The sequence below is a fragment of the Trachemys scripta genome, chromosome 5 (assembly GCF_013100865.1).
Source record: "Trachemys scripta elegans isolate TJP31775 chromosome 5, CAS_Tse_1.0, whole genome shotgun sequence".
In the NCBI taxonomy this organism is placed as follows: domain Eukaryota; kingdom Metazoa; phylum Chordata; order Testudines; family Emydidae; genus Trachemys; species Trachemys scripta.
This window is the reverse complement of record NC_048302.1, coordinates 90,971,714-90,990,223: the sequence shown is the minus strand read 5'-3', so window position 1 is coordinate 90,990,223 and position 18,510 is coordinate 90,971,714. Positions and strand designations below refer to the sequence as shown.

The 18,510-nt window shown below is 43.2% G+C and overlaps 1 protein-coding gene across 1 annotated transcript in view; it reads right to left on the bottom strand.

Moving 5' to 3' along the window:
• Window positions 1–18,510, bottom strand: part of TEC (tec protein tyrosine kinase) — an 81,417-nt gene that overhangs the window by 27,443 nt on the left and 35,464 nt on the right. The window contains exons 3-4 of the mRNA XM_034771741.1: window positions 5,812–5,916; window positions 4,605–4,686 (exon numbers count right to left, since the gene is read on the bottom strand). Coding sequence (XP_034627632.1) covers window positions 4,605–4,686; window positions 5,812–5,916 — 187 coding nt within the window. The remainder of the gene's footprint in view (window positions 1–4,604; window positions 4,687–5,811; window positions 5,917–18,510) is intronic.

The following is an 18,510-nucleotide window of genomic DNA, read 5'->3' as shown; positions in this document are numbered from 1 at the left end:
TAGACAAACTCCTAGATAGCCATATGTTTTACTGCGCCTGCAGTAATTGTGATTATAGTGCATGGAATGACAGACTTGAAAGCACAAAAGGAGCTGGGAACCTAATTCCCTATTTTAGGTGCCTAAGACCTGGTTTTGGCACCACTGTGATGCACAAAACCACCTGCCAAACCCTGTAGGCACCCAAACTCACTTGCTGCCTAAGTTTTTGTAGTAAAAGTTCCCTAGGCACCTATGTTTCTGCCTCTGGGCATACACATTGCTGCCTCCCACTAGGTATTCAGGCACCTTTCTCCCTGCCTGTGTCCAAGAGTGATTTACAAACCAGAGGAAGATAGGCTTTTCGTTTGGCCACCCAAGTCACATATGGGGTCCAATCCAGTATATATTTGAGAAGCCACCTGCTGGATTGGTCCCCTCAGGTGAGTTCACATAAAACAGCAGTGGAAGACCTCCTTCATATCTTTTAGCCCAGTGGTTAAGGTTCTCACCTGGGATGTGGGAGACCCCTGGTTCAAGTCCATGCTCCACCTGAGGGGAGTGGGTGGGAAGAAAAGGATTTGCCATCTCTAAGGGGAGTGCTTTAACCATTTGGCTACAGGATATTCTGATGAGAGACTTCATTAATCTCTCCAGTTGAAGCTGTTGCACTCTGGATAAATAATTAGAATGTCTGGAGCAGGGGGACTGGATCCTGGGTCTCACACCTGGTTGAGTGCGCTAACCACCAGACTGTAGAGTCCTTCTCATGCTTGTGCGTCCCTGTGCTCGTAGGTTTGTTTGTTTTTCCTCTCTCTCTCTCTCGTCATTTGGGCCAGCAAGTGAGAGAATGCACAAGCTCGTAAAAGGTCTCAAAGCGCCTTAGCAGTTTAAACTGATATCCAAACTACTCGTATGGATCATATCACCTATCACCAAACTTGTCTGCTGCTGGATGAAAGAAGCAACTGTTAAATAGTGCACAGAAATGCTAAACAAAATTTAGGACCGGAAATTACGCATAATATCAGTGAGACTGCAAGGAGAAATTTGGATAGGCAAGATGTAACTGCCAAAGATAGAATGTGGGCCAACCTACCAGTGTTACCAAATCCTTTTCTTGCAAAAAGTAGCTGTGAGATCTTTAATGATCACAAGTGGTCAAAACTTCAGTTTTACAGATCATCCAAAAGATAGCACCTACAGTAGCACTGTGCTTCCTGATATCTTATTGAAGAATTGGTTCAGTGTGATTCACAGATAAGAATGCTATCCATTGAATCACAAATAGCACTTCCTACAGTAGCTGTTTATTAGAAGACTTACATGTTCTGACCCTTCTTAGCTTGTGATAAATGACAGGATTGTAGCATATATTCTTAATTTCTGCCCCCAGGGACTTTACAAGCTATCTTTTTGTTCTGTGTTTGTACAGAATGTAGCACAACAAGGTCCTGATCTGTCCCGGGCTCCCGGGTGCTACCTCAATATAAATAATTATGGCCCTACCAAATTCACAGCCATGAAAAATGTGTCACGATCATGAAATATGATCTCCTTCATGCAATCTGGCTATTGTAGGGGAGGAGCAGGGCTGAGTGTACCCCAACCCGGGGCTTCTACCATGGGATGAACTACAGTTGCTAGTCCCAGCCCAGGCTGGGGAGAGATGGGATTTCCTGTTTCCCTACAGAGGTTGCTCCTGGAGCCAGGTCAGACCCATCTTTGGGAACCTCTCCCGTTGCAGGAAGCTCCAGGGCTGCTGGATGGGAGCCCAGCTTTGAAGGCAGCGCAGAAGTGAGGGTGGTTGTCAGCCCCTGACCTGGGTGGAGACACTGCTGGGAAAACCTGGGCATATGGTAACCCATCCCCTCATACCCGGTGAGTGACCCTCACTTTTGCACTGCTGCTGGCAGTGGCACTGACTTTAGAGCTTGGCACCCAGCTCTGATGGCAGCACCCCTGCCAGCAGCAGCACAGAAGTAAGGGTGGCAATCCCATGACCCCCCTACAATAGCTTTGCAACACACCCACCCACGATCCCCTTTTGGATTGGGACCCCCACAGTTATAACACTGTGAAATTTCAGGTGTAAACATCTGAAATTGATTATTTTTACAATCCTATGACCACGAAATTTACCAAAATGGACCGTGAATTCGGTAAGGTCCTTCAGATAACAGACTGTAATATTACTAAGGGGGTACATTTGCAAGTCTTAGTCCAGGGTTTCTCAAATGAACCAGGGTTTCTTGTGAACCAAATTTAGGTTGCCAGAATGTGTCAAAGGATCACATAGGAAGCCTGGGGTGGGGGGGGATCCTGCCCCCGAGGATGGAAGGTCCTGGGGACATGTAGGGGAGGTGATTGCAGAACTCACACTCACCATTCAGTGGCAGTTCCTGTGAATCTGATCCTGCAAGTCTGGCTGGGTTCAGCTCCCCCTCCAGGCACTGGGACCTGGTGCACAGGGTTGCAGGTCCTCTCAGGTTTATCCTAGTCGCCCTTTGTCATGATGACGGGAGACCAGCTGGGTCAAATTTCAGTGAGTGGTGTTGGGACCCCATGTGCCAGGTTGCAGTGCCACTCACACTTGACCTGGCTGGCCCCCCATTTGGGGCAGGGCCAAATCTGAGCTAAGCCACAACCCTGGAGGTCACAACACCCGGAGCAGGGAGCCACGCCCAGCCAGACCCACAGGACATGAGTCACAGAAGCTGCCATGGTGTACTTGTTTGGTATTAAATTATGTTAATACTAGTATTATTTTAATGTGCATTGTATATTGTGGCTAAGAAATATTTAATAAATCAGATTTTTTTGCACTAAAGCCATTTACAGGGTTGTGACAGGCCATCAAGGTTTATAAATGGATCCTGAGCCCAAAAAGGTTGAGAACCACAGTTTTAGTCAGTTGACCTTAATATTATTAATAACATAAGGATAATTTAAAGAATTTTAAAAAGGCAAATGTATGAAATATTGCCATTGAGTCCAACTCTCCTGAACAGCGCAAGATTATAGCTTTCACCAAAGGCATGAAACACAAGTTTTTCCTTGAAAAATGACAATAACCGGTTACATTTGAAGATGACAGAATTTCCTATGGAAATCAGCTCTCAAATCTGTTGAATACACAGGGCCTGATCATTTTCTCCTCACACAAGTGTAAGTTTAATGCCCTCTTCTATTCATTCCCTCTCAAGCATCTTGCACCAGCCACCGCTGGAAGACAGGATACTGGTCCAGATGGACCACTGATCTGACCCAGTATGGCTATTCCTATGATTCTTACGTAAATCAGGAGTAACTATTAAAGTTAATGGATAAAGTTAAAGTTACACTAGTGTAAAATCAGCGGAAGTGAGAGGAGAATAAGGCTCATAATATTTTACATTTATAAATATTTATATTTTCTGTACATGATCAGTGACATTAACTACATGGATAAGATGACTTATAGCTTGTGCAACATCATAGGGTCAAATTCTGCTTTCAATTACGACGGTGCGAATCAAGAATAATTCCAGTGATGTCATTGAGGTTACTTCATATTTACAGAGGCATGATTGAAGCAGAATGTTGTAGTGTATGCAGAGGTGAAAGTAAGCCGGTTCGCCCCGGCACGGTGTACTGGCCCAGCTTCCCCAGGCGGCAATTTAAAGGGCCTGGGCTCCCAGCAGTGGCTGGAGCCCCAGGCCCTTTAAATTGCAGCCAGAGCCCCGCTGCCAGAGTCCCTGGGTAGCAGAGGTGGCCGGGATCCCCAGGGCTCTGGCGGCGATTTAAAGGGCCCAGGACCCCACTGCAGTAGTGGCGGCTGGGAGCCCCTGGCCATTAAATCACTGCCGGAGCCCCGCCGACGCTACCTCAGGGCTCCGGCAGCAGGGCTCAGATGGCAATTTAAAGGGCCCGGGGCTCCGGCCGCCGCTACCACCCCTTTAAATCGCTGCCAGAGCCCTGCTGCCAGAGCCGACGGCGATTTAAAGGGCCCGGGGCGGTAGTGGTGGCCAGAGCCCCGGGCCCTTTAAATCGCCGCCCGAGCCCCTCTGCTGGAGCCCCAGGGTAGGGGTGGCAGCCGGGACCCGTGGGGCTCCTTCGGCAATTTAAAGGGCCCGAGGCTCCGCTGCGGTGGGAGCCACTGGCCTTTTAAATCACCGCCCGAGCCCCCGGCCACTGCTGCTACCCTAGGGTTCCGGCAGCAGGGCTCAGGCAGAGATTGAAATGGTTCCCAAGCCCCAGGGCTCCCAGCCACCTCTGCAACTGGTAGCTCCAGCAGTGATTTAAAGGGTCTGGGGCTCCCAGCCACCACTACTGCAGCTGGAGCCCAGGGCCCTTTAAATCTCGATTTAAAGGGCTGGGGGCTCTAAAGGTCCCGCTCCTTCCAGTTGAGGCCACGCCCCTTCCAGTTGAGACCCCCCCACAGCTCAGGACTCTGGCGTACCGGTAAGTCCTTTAAGTTACTTTCACCCCTGAGTGTATGATATAAACCAGTGCAGAATCTGTCCCAATACATATATAGGCCATTAAACAAAGAGCATACAAGTTTGTGCTTCATTTTTTCTAGTTCAAGCAATTGCCTTGCCTCTTAACGGCTTCACATATTAACCTTAAGAAGTTGTCTTTACCTTCTTTAAGATTCCTCACCCATTGATCCCTGCTGTGTGCACTGGGCGCAAAAATGTAAAGTGTATTAGCATCATATACAATCTGAAAATAAATCAAATGAAATATAAATAACATTTATATGGCAATAATTTTAAACTTGATTCTTAGTAAATACCATCTAGTGTAAAACAAATATTTCTTGGCTAATAGGCTCAGCAAAACTAACAAATCTGTATTCATCATCCAAAATAAGTGAAATGCAAAAAGCATAAATGGTGAAAAATTAGACTTAAAAATTCTTTCACTTTTAATAATCTAAATTGCTGTTGATAGGACAAATAAGGAATTTAAAAATATATGTTATAGTCACAGTCTTTCTTTAACCATTTGCTTGGCCATGTCTTTTGTTTTATTCTTCACCCTTGGGTTTTCTTTAAAAAAAAATTAACTAGTGTCGTATTGTAATCAAATGTCCATCTGTACATGTCACTTTACAACTTCTTATGATTCCATATTGCCCTAGATAACTTCTTGCACTGTCTTCTTCATCTGCATTGGCATTTTTTATCTTTCTTGCTTTCATTGGTAAAAAGTAAGTATTACTGTTAGGCAGAAGAGGCCAGATTCTCAATTATACCAGTTAAAATCCAGAGTAATTTCACTAGGACTAAAACAACGAGGAGTCCGGTGGCACCTTAAGGACTAACAGATTTATTTGGGCATAAGCTGAGGAAGTGGGTTTTTACCCACGAAAGCTTATGCTCAAATAAATCTGTTAGTCTTTAAAGTGCCACCAGACTCCTCATTGTTTTTGTGGATACAGACTAACATGGCTACCCCTCTAATACTTCACTAGGATTTACACTGTTGCAAATGAGAGAGAATCTGACCCAAAATAATTTGTTTAAACTTTTCCTTTTCCCTTCTGAGCCCTTTCCTTCCATTGTGAAATTAAATGAAGTAAACAAACTTTTTGAATTATTCCAAAACATATGTTCAATTAAAAAAACTAAATGGACCTGATTCTCCCTGACACTAGTGTCAATTGGATTAGCTACACTGAAATTATTTAGAACAGGTGAAAGTGAAAGAGAAATCAGGCCCAGTATCTGAAGAAACTTCATTAAAGTCATCGGAAGCAAACTACAAGATAAATAACAAATATAAAATAACTGAGCTATGTTGAAAAACAGATTATTACATTTTAAATAAACCAAATGAACTTACCTGAAATGGATATTTATTTTGACAGGGAATAATGGCACCATCGTTCTTCACAATTTCAACACACTTGATTTTTGCAATATCAACAGATCCCTTTCTGTATTTTTTCTGTTTGAAAAGAACAAGCAAAAATCCCATATGTGATCCATTGTGGAGCAAAAGAGAAATGTGCTATAGGGTTGCAACACCAGAGATTATGTGCCTGTTGCGGGAGTGACTGAGGTTCTGTGGTTTGTGATGCACAGAAGGTCAGACTAGAGGACCATGGTGGTCCCTGGTGGCCTTAAAGTCTATGAGTCTGTAATCATGTACTCTTTAGGTCATATCATTTTTTTCATAGCCAGCTGTGTTGAAGAATATAAAATTTAAGGTTCTTTGCTTTAAATAATTTGATTCAAACTACTATAAAGAAAGCAAAGATGCACAGAGCAATTACAGTCTAGGTAGTGTCCATCTGAATATTTTTACAATCAGTGAACAGAACAGATGCAAAACTCTGTAGGTTAAACACCTGTAGTTTTATGATACTGTTATCTAAGGGCTTGTCTACATGAACATATCATTCACAGCAAATTGAAATGTAAATCTACCCCACTTTGAAACGTTAATAGATTGAAATACACTAGGCCTTTTAGTGTGTGGCAGCAGGGTTCACAGGGATACTTTGTGTGTGGTGGGCTAATACAGAATAGATTTACATCCCAGTTTGCCATGAACTAAGTGTTGGTGTAGACAAGCCCACAGTGAAACAAAACTTCAAAGTTTTACTTTATTCTATAGCATTCTGTAAGACATTTGTTCAATAAACTAAAAGACACTACTTTCCAAGACTTCAACTCTCCAAAGCAAGAATATATATTTATGCTTTTTTGGAAGTTGTCTCCTTACAGCAGAACTATATACCAGGAGGGTCACTCTAGAAAAAAAGAGTCTCTGGGCTTAATTCTACTACTACAGTAAATTGTGAGTAGGTAACAGAGTTACACAAGTGTAAAACTGATGTAAAAGTAAGACTAGAATCTAGCCTCAGTACAAGTAGTTTAAGAAATATCTCTTATAGACCTGAGAGTATATACATATAAACTTGCTGTATCCTCAAACCTATTATGAACTGAAGAGAAAGAATTGGGCCACATGTCATTCTGGGAGGGGCAGAGATTTAGTTCTGTGTTTAGCTCATAGAGTCCTATAGCCTATAGCAGGGGTGGGCAAACTTTTTGGGCCGAGGGCCACATCTGGGTGGGGAAATCGTATGCAGGGCTGGGACAGGGACTTGGGGTGCGGGAGGGAGTGCGGAGTGTGGGAGGGGATGCGGTGTGCAGGAAGGGGCTTAGGGCAAGGGATTGGGGCAGAGGAGGGGTGCGGGGTATATGAGGGGACTCAGGGCAGCGGGTTGGGTGCACAGGGGTGCAGCAGGGAGCTCAGGGCAGGGGACTGGGGTGCAGGATGTATGAGGAGGCTCAGGGCAGGGAGTTGGGGTGCAGGAGGGGTGCGAGGTGCAGGCAGGGGGCTTAGGGCAGGGAGTTGGGGGACCGGGTGCAGGAGGGGTGCGAGGTGCAGGCAGGGGGCTTAGGGCAGGGAGTTGGGGGACCGGGTGCAGGAGGGGTTCGGGCTCTGGCCCGGTGCTGCTTACCTAAAGCGGTTCTGGGGTGGCAGCGGTACACACTGGGGCCAGGGCAGGCTTCCTGCATGCCTGCCCTGTCCCTGGTCCCGCACCACTCCAGGAAGCGCTGCGGCCCCTGGGGGAGGGGGACAGAGGGCTCCACGTGCACTGCCCTTGCCGCACCTCCAGGTATCTCCCCCAAAGCTCCCATTGGCTGTGGTTCCCTTTTCCCAGCCAACGGGAGCTGCGGGGGGCGGTGCCTAGAGGCAAGGGCAACGCACAGAGCCCTCTGCCCCCCACCCGGGGGCCGCAGGGACTCGGTGCCGGCCCCTTCTGAGAGCAGCACGGGGCCCAAGGGGCCACAGGGGGCAATCCCACGGGCCACATCCAAAGCCCTGAAGGGCGTAGTTTGCCCTGGCCTATAGGAACTAGCAGCTGAAGAGCTTTCAGCACTTCCCACTACATCATGGTGTGCGTGGGTCATTCATTACCATGTATCTGAGCAGGCTTGGTTTATTCAGCTCACTAATTAAAATGGTGTAAACCAGGAACTATTTTAATGTGTATCTGTGCAGCACCCACCAAAGTGGCGGTACCTGATCTATTTGGAGTCTCTGGGTGTTATAGTCATCAAAATAATACATAGTTTTTGTGATGTAACTTTGTTAAAAGAATGTTAAGGTTGCAAAGTCAAACATTCAAAAGTTATGGAATGCCAAGGGTGCCTGTGCAGTCTTAATTCAGCCCCTTTGTTCATATGCATCATGACACAGTCTTTAATTACATAGTATCACATAGATCACATAGTATTTTCTCTACAGAACCCTTGCCTCGTTCAATGAATAAGTAGTTATTCAAAATATTTTTATCCTCCTCATTCAGTGTGTGGCTCCAGGCATTATTTACCACACACCATTCAAACCCTGAACCAAATGGAATATTATTAATAAAAGGCTGCGGAAAACTGCTTTTCCTGACTCAGAAGTCACCAAGAAATATGCCTAGGTGTACATAAAGATGACAGCAATTATCAAAGAGATGGCAAATGACGGTGTGAACTGCCTAGCAGAAAGCATGCATCATTCCTCGTTTATTCTAGCCACTGATGGCAGCAATGATGCAGGCATCAGCAAACTGCTCCCACTCATTATTCAACATTTTGATGACAGCAAAGGTAAAGTGATCACCTTGTTGCTGTACAGGTTGGGAATTAAAGCTTTTGAATTAAAATATGGAGGCCAGGAAAATTCCTGTGTTAAACAGTTTGACTTTTGGAAGTGACACTGCTTCTGTCATGATGGTCTTGCACAAGGCTATTGCAGCATTTACTTGAGAGCAACATCATCTGTTTTTCTTGTGGGTTGCCCATATCACCTGGTGCACATCATGGCTGAGATAAGTGTGAAGTCCTCTCTGCCACCACAGATGAACTGATTGATATCTACTATTATATTGACAAGAGCACCAAGCATCACTGGGAGCTCATTTTGTCAGAAGCTGTCCTACGTAGAAGTCCATAAGATACTGAAGCACACAAGCACACACCGGCTGTCACTTGGCCTATGTCTGACTCGGCTCATCCAGCAGTAGGAACTACTAACTACATTCTTCCGACTGAAGCAGCTAAGTCCAAAGAAGTTCATTTATGCAGCACCAAGTGCAAATCTATGCCTGTCAATCTGCACCGTCCTCCTTTGCAGCAACATAAAACTGACACCGGTGCCAATAAGTTGTGTGCTAAGGTGACATGCCAACAAGACCAGACTATAAGTGACAATCTATTGAAAATCATGCAGAGCAGAGATCAGCAACATCAGCAAAAATCAATTAGGTGTAGCCACCACCAACAGCCAGTCATCAATGTCAAAACCGCCACAGCAAAACAAGGATCATCCAAAAAGATCATCACAATAGCAAGCCTACCAAGAAGGTTGCTGATGCCAAACATGACAAATTAACTAAACTGACATTGGACACCATCACTGTGCCAAAACAAACTGCAGAACTTGGCATTGAAAGTTTTTGTGATAATATAAGACACGTTTATTTTTTCACAAACTTTATTGCCTATTTTTCGACTACAGGATCCTGATCTTTGACAAACTAAACACATCAAACGCAAAAAGAGGAATCTCTGATTCAGATACCAAGACAACAGCTGTTCAGTCTTCTGAAAGAACTTCTTGTCAAATTACCAAGCCATTAGTGATTGTAGAAGCAAAGTGAAGTAGACTACAACCTCATTTCTAATCAGAAGGATGGCAAGGATATTATGACACATGATTTTATCAGAGACAACTCAGACTCTCAGCAGTCATCAAGTCCTGCTTCACCTTCAGAGAACACCGTGAGGCTAACAAACAGAGCCTTGGAGCCATTCTTCTAGTGAGTTCATCGGTAATACCGAGAGGTGGACACATACATAGTGCAGAAACTGCCGCTGCTTGATCCTATACTACAACATGCAGAAGTAGCTAACGGTGAATTCAGGATGACGGCTACATACAATGATACTGCATTCTTCGTGCAGCAGCTTCCACCTCTGCTGAAGGATCAATTACAGCAAGACACAAAGCAGGAGCAGTTTGCTCGGTACCAGGTTGATAACATGCCATCATCTGTTCTGATGTGCATCAGTTGTGATAAACAGCAGCATACCATATTGCAGATAATGGACTCTATGATGTTCTGGCCTGGATAATGAAAGTAACCCTTCCAATAACTAACAGGAACTCTGACTCAGAAAGAGCATTTTCTCTTGTGCGCAAGAAACAAACTGAGCTCAGACCAAATCTTGGTGATAAAGGTTTGGAATCACTGATGATCATCAAAGTGGACATACTCGGTCAACCCTGCCAATTGAGAAATCCAGACAAGATAATCCTGTGAAAGGCCAAGCAAGCAACCTGTATGGTGCTTGCAAAGGGGTGGCCACTACCATGGTTGGACCTGGTCATCGCTATTGATGTTACTAAGTAAAAAGTTACTTCAGCTTGTATCACTTTTGTTATTACTGTGATATGCACAGAAGTGCCTCTAAAATGCACTGCAGCCTTTCAATGCACCTACCCGAGACTCCTATCTGTATTTGGCTTTGCACCTTTGGCACTTGCCACTGGTCCAAGAAAGTTCCCTAATTTTTTTCATAAACATCCCTAAAAGTCTCAGAGCAAGGCTGGCATTTTTGAATTCTCAAGTGTCCACTAATTTTGGTTGCCCAACATGAAACAACTAGGCATTAATTTTCCATAGTGCTTAACATTTTTATAACACATATATTCAAAAGACAGTGCCTACAGACTCCAGGTGCGGTTATGAGTGCTCAGCACTTCTGCAAATCTGGCCCCAAATGTCTCACATTTGGCACCCAGAAAATGAGGAACACACAATTAGTGGCCAACTGTAAACATTCTGATTTAAGGGGCTTGTCTAGCATAGAAACTTTGTGGCAGAGGCAGGGACAGAATCCAGTTCTCCAGGGTGTAATTAAATTTCCTTAACCATCAAACTATCCCTTCTCTTCCTGCTGTTCCCTGCCTCATTCACTACACACCTTCCAACTTCTACAAAAAATGATGCAGGGCTCATACCAAGTCTCATTTGTTGTACCACCCTGATTCATTCCCAGAGTACGATGAATCCTGTGCACTGACAGAGACGGGGTCCAGTAAAAAAAAATTGTTTTATCATATAATTAAATATTATGTTATGCATATGCACAAGGGGACCAAATTAAGGTTGCATGAGCAACCTTAGGTATGAATTTCCTAACTTTTGTGTGGTTGACTACCAACCTTAATGTACCAGTAGTTTATTATATGTAATTTCCCAATTTAAAACAAACAAACAAAAAAGAAAAACTGAAATTCTGTCATATGGAACTATTTTGATCCCCCTCTTGGGTCATCAGCAGGTTTGGATCTTTGTAATTAGCATCAAAGGTTTGTCTCTTTAAGTTCACTGCACAGATCTCTACCACTTGAGCTAACAGAGCAACTGGTAGTAGTAGTTTGGGGGACCACTGCTATGTGGATCAGGCAGTAATAGGGATGAGACACACACTGTTGCCAGAGGGTTTCACAGCTATTTGCTAACAGTAGAGGAAGGTAGAGACTCAGGACTCCTGGGTTCAATTCCAGATTCTGGAGAGGAATGTAATCTGGTAGTTATAGACACCTCTGTCCTCCACCCCTAATGCCCCCTGATTCTTGTCCCCTTCCCTTCTGCTCCTGCCCTCTTCCCCACACTCATTGTCTATATACCCCCCATACTCCTCCCCACCCTCCCCTTTTGCTCCTGTCCAACCCCACCTGCTCCTGTCCCCCACTTTCTCCTGTCTCCTACTGCTCCTCCTTGCTTACGGTTACTGCCATCCCTCCCCCTCTGCTTCTTCCCATTCTCTAACTTCTGGAAGCCCCTTTCCTCACGTCCACATCCTCCCATTCTTCACCCCTCTGCATTCTAAATCAGGTTGGTTCCTCCTCATTGCTTGGGTGACAACAAGGAGGGCACTGAAAGGACAGGAGAGACAATTTCCCTGCTCTCAGTTCTGGTGCCCAGGACCACATTGGTCCAGAGTACCATTGCAGGAAAATTCCTGCTTAGCCCCTGCAGCCTTAGGTTGACCATTGAAGCATGCTAAGTTGCTCTATGGGGATGGTTTGCACATAGGAGCTGTGAGGGGCTGAAGCATGCTCAGTGCACACAGAATCTTCTCAGAATTTAGCAGCAAAACCCTAAGTCTCTATTGAGTATGTGCAAACTGAATTTTTTCAGGGGTCCATATCTTGGCCAAATTTGGATGTTTTTTCTTGGGAACAGCAAAAGGCACCAACCCTAGCAGAGAGTCCACACCTACAGCTAAATTTCAAGTCCCTGTTCCATAGCATGGAGGGGCTACAGCATCTAAAAAAATAATTCAGTTCATTTGTTAATATGAGCAAAACAACATATTTTCCCTAATTTCATTCTCAGAAATGGCTGAAACACTTTTGCTAAAACTTTCACAACAAATTCAGCCTGAGGCAGAAACCTGGCATGGAAAATTTCATCCTGAATAGTAAAAATTTGGCAAAATTATAAGCAACTGAAAACACAGTCTTTTAATGGAAAGTGTAAGGTAACCTTTACTTGAGGTGTCACTACCTGTACCACATATAATAAATGATAACTATAACAGTTATATACTCATGGAAAACCTGAATGTCTAAGACACTCTTTTAATACCCTGTTATTTTTAGCCTGCTAGCAGTTACAAAGAAAGCAGGCAGAGAAATTGTGTCTCAAAAGTTATACTTCAGTGGTCAGGCATCAGGAAGAATGACAGGATGTTTAAGTCCAGATAAATCTATAAATATTCTACAACAAAGATAAACAAGTTTTTTTTCTCAACATTAAAAAAACGGAATTAGGTAATTAGTAATCTCAACTTTCAGTACAGAAAGGCAGATAGTGAAACTATTACTTTTTTTTACTACAAAGCTGCCAGACTCCAGTGTCCTTTACAGTATTTAGAAATACTTTGCACTTAGCAAAACCTGGGATTTTTTTTTTAAACCAGGAAGTTGTTTTTAACAATTCTTTATTATTTATATCAGCATCCCACCTGCCCTCTCTGTCACTGAACTGTACTGTCCGTATGAACCCATATATTAGTGTGAATGAAAAAATAATGTGTTGAATCATGTAACACCTGGTACAGAAACAATCTCTGATAGATACTTTGTAATGGTCCCTTTTACAGGTTTTAACTGTACTACCAGTATTTCAGCTTGACAACTGACAGACCAGTCAAATTAGAATGTTAGGGCCTGAATCTGCAAACACTATAAGTCATAGTGTTCAAAATATTATGTAATTCTGGTGAAAAAAGTGGGCTAGGTTGCCCCTCTAGATCTGTATGTGCATGACCAAGCTCTTTGCATACACATCTCTTCGCTTTGAAAGAGAAGCTTAGCCAGGGCCCTGATACCATACACCTATTCTTCTGTACCCTGGAGAGGCCTCTCTGCCCTGTTGGGGCCTCGCTAGGGGTGTTTGGGTGACCTGGGTGAGAGGCTAGAAGGATATATAATGTTTTTCTTCTCTGGCCCCATGGAAATTCCTTGAAGAAGATGATACAGCCTGGGACTGCATTATCTTTTCCAGAACTCCCTCCCTTCTGTGAACTCCTTCACACCAATCTGGCACGCAATGGATGTGCAAAAGGAATGTAAATGATATGTCAATGCAACTGCAGCAGGATAAGTATCTAACTTCAGGGAGTAAGAGAAAACTGCCTCTGCAGATAAACATCTTACCTCACTACCTGTGCCACCTATAAAAATGGTTGTGTTTCCTGATTCACCACCTTTTACCCTTTCAGCATCTAGGTTACTCAGTTTTCACATCCGCTGTGTGCCAAACCAATCCAAGTAATTTGCACTGCTTTATCACTTGACCATTATTTAATGTTTTGGAGATGATAAAAACACCGGGAAAAAATTAAATGTTGGGAGTTAAATCTGAATTCCCTCCTCTCTGGCTCAAGATATTCCTTCAACAAGACTTATTAATTAATGGCCACCAACTTCCAAAGTGCAAGTTTGCTACTCTATTCCCCCTCAGCTTCGCAGACCACTAAACCTCTTTGTGGTGAAGTAGAAGAAAGTGACTTAATACAAATGCAGTAATTGGCTACTACACTTTATACCCCTCCCCACTTATGAAGCTCTCCTTTATAATGCTAGACTTCAGACACAGTCTCCTTAGCTTCTAGCCATGAGAACCCACTCATGAACATTCTTTTTCATACGTGACCCCCTATCTCAAAAGAAATGAAATTACTCTTTTAGAACATACATAAGAACATAAGAACGGCCATACTGGGTCAGGCCAAAGGTCCATCTAGCCCAGTATCCTGTCTACCGACACTGGCCAATGCCAGGTGCCTCAGAGGGAGTGAACCTAACAGGTAACGATCAAGTGATCTCTCTCCTGCCATCCATCTCCACCCTCTGACAAACAGAGTCTAGGGACACCATTCCTTACCCATCCTGGCTAATAGCCATTAATGGACTTAACCTCCATGAATTTATCCAGTTCTCTTTTAAACACCGTTATAGTCCTAGCCTTCACAACTTCCTCAGGTAAGGAGTTCCACAAGTTGACTGTGTGAAGAAGAACTTCCTTTTATTTGTTTTAAACCTGCTGCCTATTAATTTCATTTGGTGACCCCTAGTTCTTGTATTATGGGAATAAGTAAATAACTTTTCCTTATCTACTTTCTCCACATCACTCATAATTTTATATACCTCTATCATATCCCCCCTTAGTCTCCTCTTTTCCAAGCTGAAAAGTCCTAGCCTCTTTAATCTCTCCTCAGATGGGACTCTCTCCAAACTCCTAATCATTTTAGTTGCCCTTCTCTGAACCTTTTCTAGTGCCAGTATATCTTTTTTGAGATGAGGAGACCACATCTGTACACAGTATTCAAGATGTGGGTGTCCCATAGATTTATATAAGGGCAATAATATATTCTCCATCTTATTCTCTATCCCCTTTTTTAGTCAGTGCAACCCTCTAATTAGAAAACTATTTGAATAAAATCCCTTTAGAGATTGGCACAATTAATCCTATGTCCATTGAACTTTAATATTAAAACAGTAGCTTTATTTTAAAAAATTAAAGCTGCATATGGTGGTTGCTAAATGTAGAGAGCGCAATCTGTCTCCAGTTATAGCTAATGGCAAAACTCTCATTGAAGTCAGAGACTGCATGAGTAGCCCCACAGAATAAATCCCTTATAAATCATTGTTCATCTAGATCTAAATGGGAAACTTATTCTTAAAACTCTGCAGAGTTAAAGACAATATTAGACACCTTTTCCTTCCCTCCTGATAAGATAACGGACTTTCTGAAAAAGAGACATATTGTTCCATTAGTTTTTATGCAGAAGTTCCAATTAGCTTCAGGTGGGAGTTTTGATTAAAAATTAATACCATGATAAGGCCTCAGGACATGTTCTTATGCACTTCCTGAGACTCTCACACTGTAGCCCCAGGTTATAACCATGTTAGATGAAATCTTGATCCCTCTGAAATCAATGGCTTCAATAGGGCCAGAATTTAGCCCCCCTATAAGTTAAATTGGGAGCATTACCTCACGGCACCTTTGATCTCCCTTCTTTCTTCTATCATGCTTCCAGCCAAAAATTTTAAATCTTGACTAAACTTTGAAAGCTTTTATGAGGCTAAAGAAACTAACTGCTTTGACCACTGCATAAAACAAGAGAACAAGAATTCTAGGTCACATTGCTAATTTTCTCTCACCACAAAACTCAGCAACCTTCACCACAAAAATATCCTCTACCAGAATTCAGTCAGACCTTCTGACCTGCCTCTCTCTAGTAGAGAGAACTCAAAGCATTCATGATTTTGCTGTTTTCCTGCTTATTTTCAGTTCTTGAAAAAATGATTAGTTTAATTAAAAACTTAATTTTAAGATAACCAAAAAATCCACTTTCTAACAAAATCAGAAATTCAAAGTAATATTTATATTTTTAGATTGTCAAGTCAAATCCAGCCTATCAAGGAAATGAGTGAAAAGTCACTGCCACCAAATGCTCATAGACCTAAGTATAATGAGTTTGTTGTTCTCAGTACGGTAACCTAATCATGGACACAAGTAGGTCCAATTCATCTAGTTTTAATTCTGTCATCTTCTATACGCAATAATTTCCACTTGATATTTTATCTGTATTGTACTGTTGGGGTGAGGGAAGTAAGCATTGCTGGTTAATGTTAGTCTGAGGAACTCAGCTGGGACAAACCATGCAGTTAAACTAGTCACAAAGTTTGCCTCAGAGGTATGAGAGAATCATTAGGCATATTAAATCAAGACATAAAGTGGACTCAAAGTAACTACCATTAGTGTGATAATGGTGAACTTTGTATTTTAGAGGACCCTTTTTGTAAATGGATAATCGCAGGGACCACTTAATATTCATTGCAGAGCTTGGTACAAGTGATGAGCCGAATGAAATTTATATTAGATTTGTAATAATTAGCAGAGCACTCAGAGGTTGGGTATGGGCACTTTTTATGGTTCTAAACAAAAAGAAAATACAAATAAATATTACTCATGCACGTTAAAAACATTGATTTTCAAAGAGTAGTTTTGAATAGCAAATGTGTTTTGTAACTTGGACTTAAAAAGTCAAACAGGCATAAGGGACAGATGCTTTCTGGGACATGTGATCAGGACACTGAACTGATTATGTGAGAGAGGGGACTTTTTATTGCCGGGCTTTAGGCTGGACATTATTCAAAGGTTATCTAACCAAGTTTGGTGCCAGTCTAATGATGCTCTTCATGGTCTAACATTTGCTCTATATCTTACATCATAATAAGACTGTTGTACTACTGTACATATACAATATCAGAGGGGTAGCCGTGTTAGTCTGGATCGGTAAAAAGCAACAAAGAGTCCTGCGGCACCTTATAGACTAACAGTTGTATTGGAGCATAAGCTTTCGCGGGTGAATACCCACTTCGTCAGACGCATGTACCCACGAAAGCTTATGCTCCAATACATCTGTTAGTCTATAAGGTGCCGCAGGACTCTTTGTTGCTTTGTACATATACTGTATCTCTGTCCAATAAGATATAATGAGCTAAGATAATTATGGAGTAAAATATGATCTGCAAACATAGGTGACAGTAGTGAAACAAGTATCTCTCACTATTTTCAAGGCCTCTACCTCCACCATTGGGCCAACTTCCATCACATATAGTGGAATGATTGCTATCTGACTTGATTCCTCTAGGGCCAAAGAGACTACTACAGTTTCACCTAACTTCCTTTATGAAGTAGGATGAGAGTTCCTTCTAGTGTGAGGTCCAAAGGTCTGCAGCTGGCTAAGAACAGTCATGGTTTATTAGACTGTCAACTATCCAGAATAGTTCCACAGGTCAAGATTTAGCAGTTTCGATAGTGGAGGAAAGATAGGATTTCTCTGTTTCATTAGCGCAAGACTGCATGAATTCCTTTTGCTACAGTCTGTCAACTTCAGGAAGACATCTTCTGCCAGTTGAGCTCAAATTCTTCAACCCTTAGATTTCAATGATCAAAGGCCATCAGAAAACCATAGTAAGCTGTGGGACTGATGTGGAGGGAGTGATAATTTGGGAGCCAGTGTGTGAATGGTTGTATTTTACCAGACCATCAATGCATGATTTGTGGCCTGGGCAAAATTCTTCAGCAGGGTGTTTTGGAAATCCACTGGGTACATGAATCTAGGTGACTTGGCCCTGTGAGTTGATCTATCTCTCCATTTATAAGACAGGAATATCATGACCTCTGCTTAAAGCTGATGATGGTTACACCAGGGTAAAGATCTAGTTCTTCTTCGAGTGCTTGTTCACATCGATTCCAATCAGGTGTGTGCATGAGCTGCGGGGGCAGCACTTGGGGCGGGGGCAACATGCAGAGCATGATCATCAGAAACTTTTTCCCTTAGCAGCTCCTGTCAGGTCGGCTAGGGAGCCCCCTGGAGTGGCACCTTCATGGCGCTCAATATATGACCCTGCCGACCCGACCTCCCTTCAGTACCTTCTTATCGTCCGTTGGAACAGTGCTCAGCTTGCTCAGCAAGTGCTCCCTTAGCTTTCTTGTTAGATCTAGTTTGTGTTTAGTTTTATTAGAAGTTTATTGTATATAGTTAGTTAGATAGTAGGTGGGGAATGGGGTGCCTTCCCAATCCCTATCTCTTTCCTGGGCTCTGGGCCATGACACAAGCCCAAGACTTTAAGCCGTGCAGCACTTGTAATAAGCCTATGGCCATAAGTGACCCCCACGACTCTTACTTAAAGTGGCTGGGGGAGGCGCACCAAACTGAAAGGTGCAGAATTTGTAAAACTGTTTGGCCAAGAACAAAGAAAGAGTATGACTTCCGCCTGAAACAGCTTTTAATGGAGTCCACTCTTCGCCGGCAACCGGCTGCAGAGTGCCAGGATCTGGCACCGAGCGCATCCGTATGGAGTGCTCCGGCATCTGTACGCAACATGGTGCTAAGGAAGGACTCTAGCACAAGAGACACTCGGCACTGGCGCTCTCCGGCA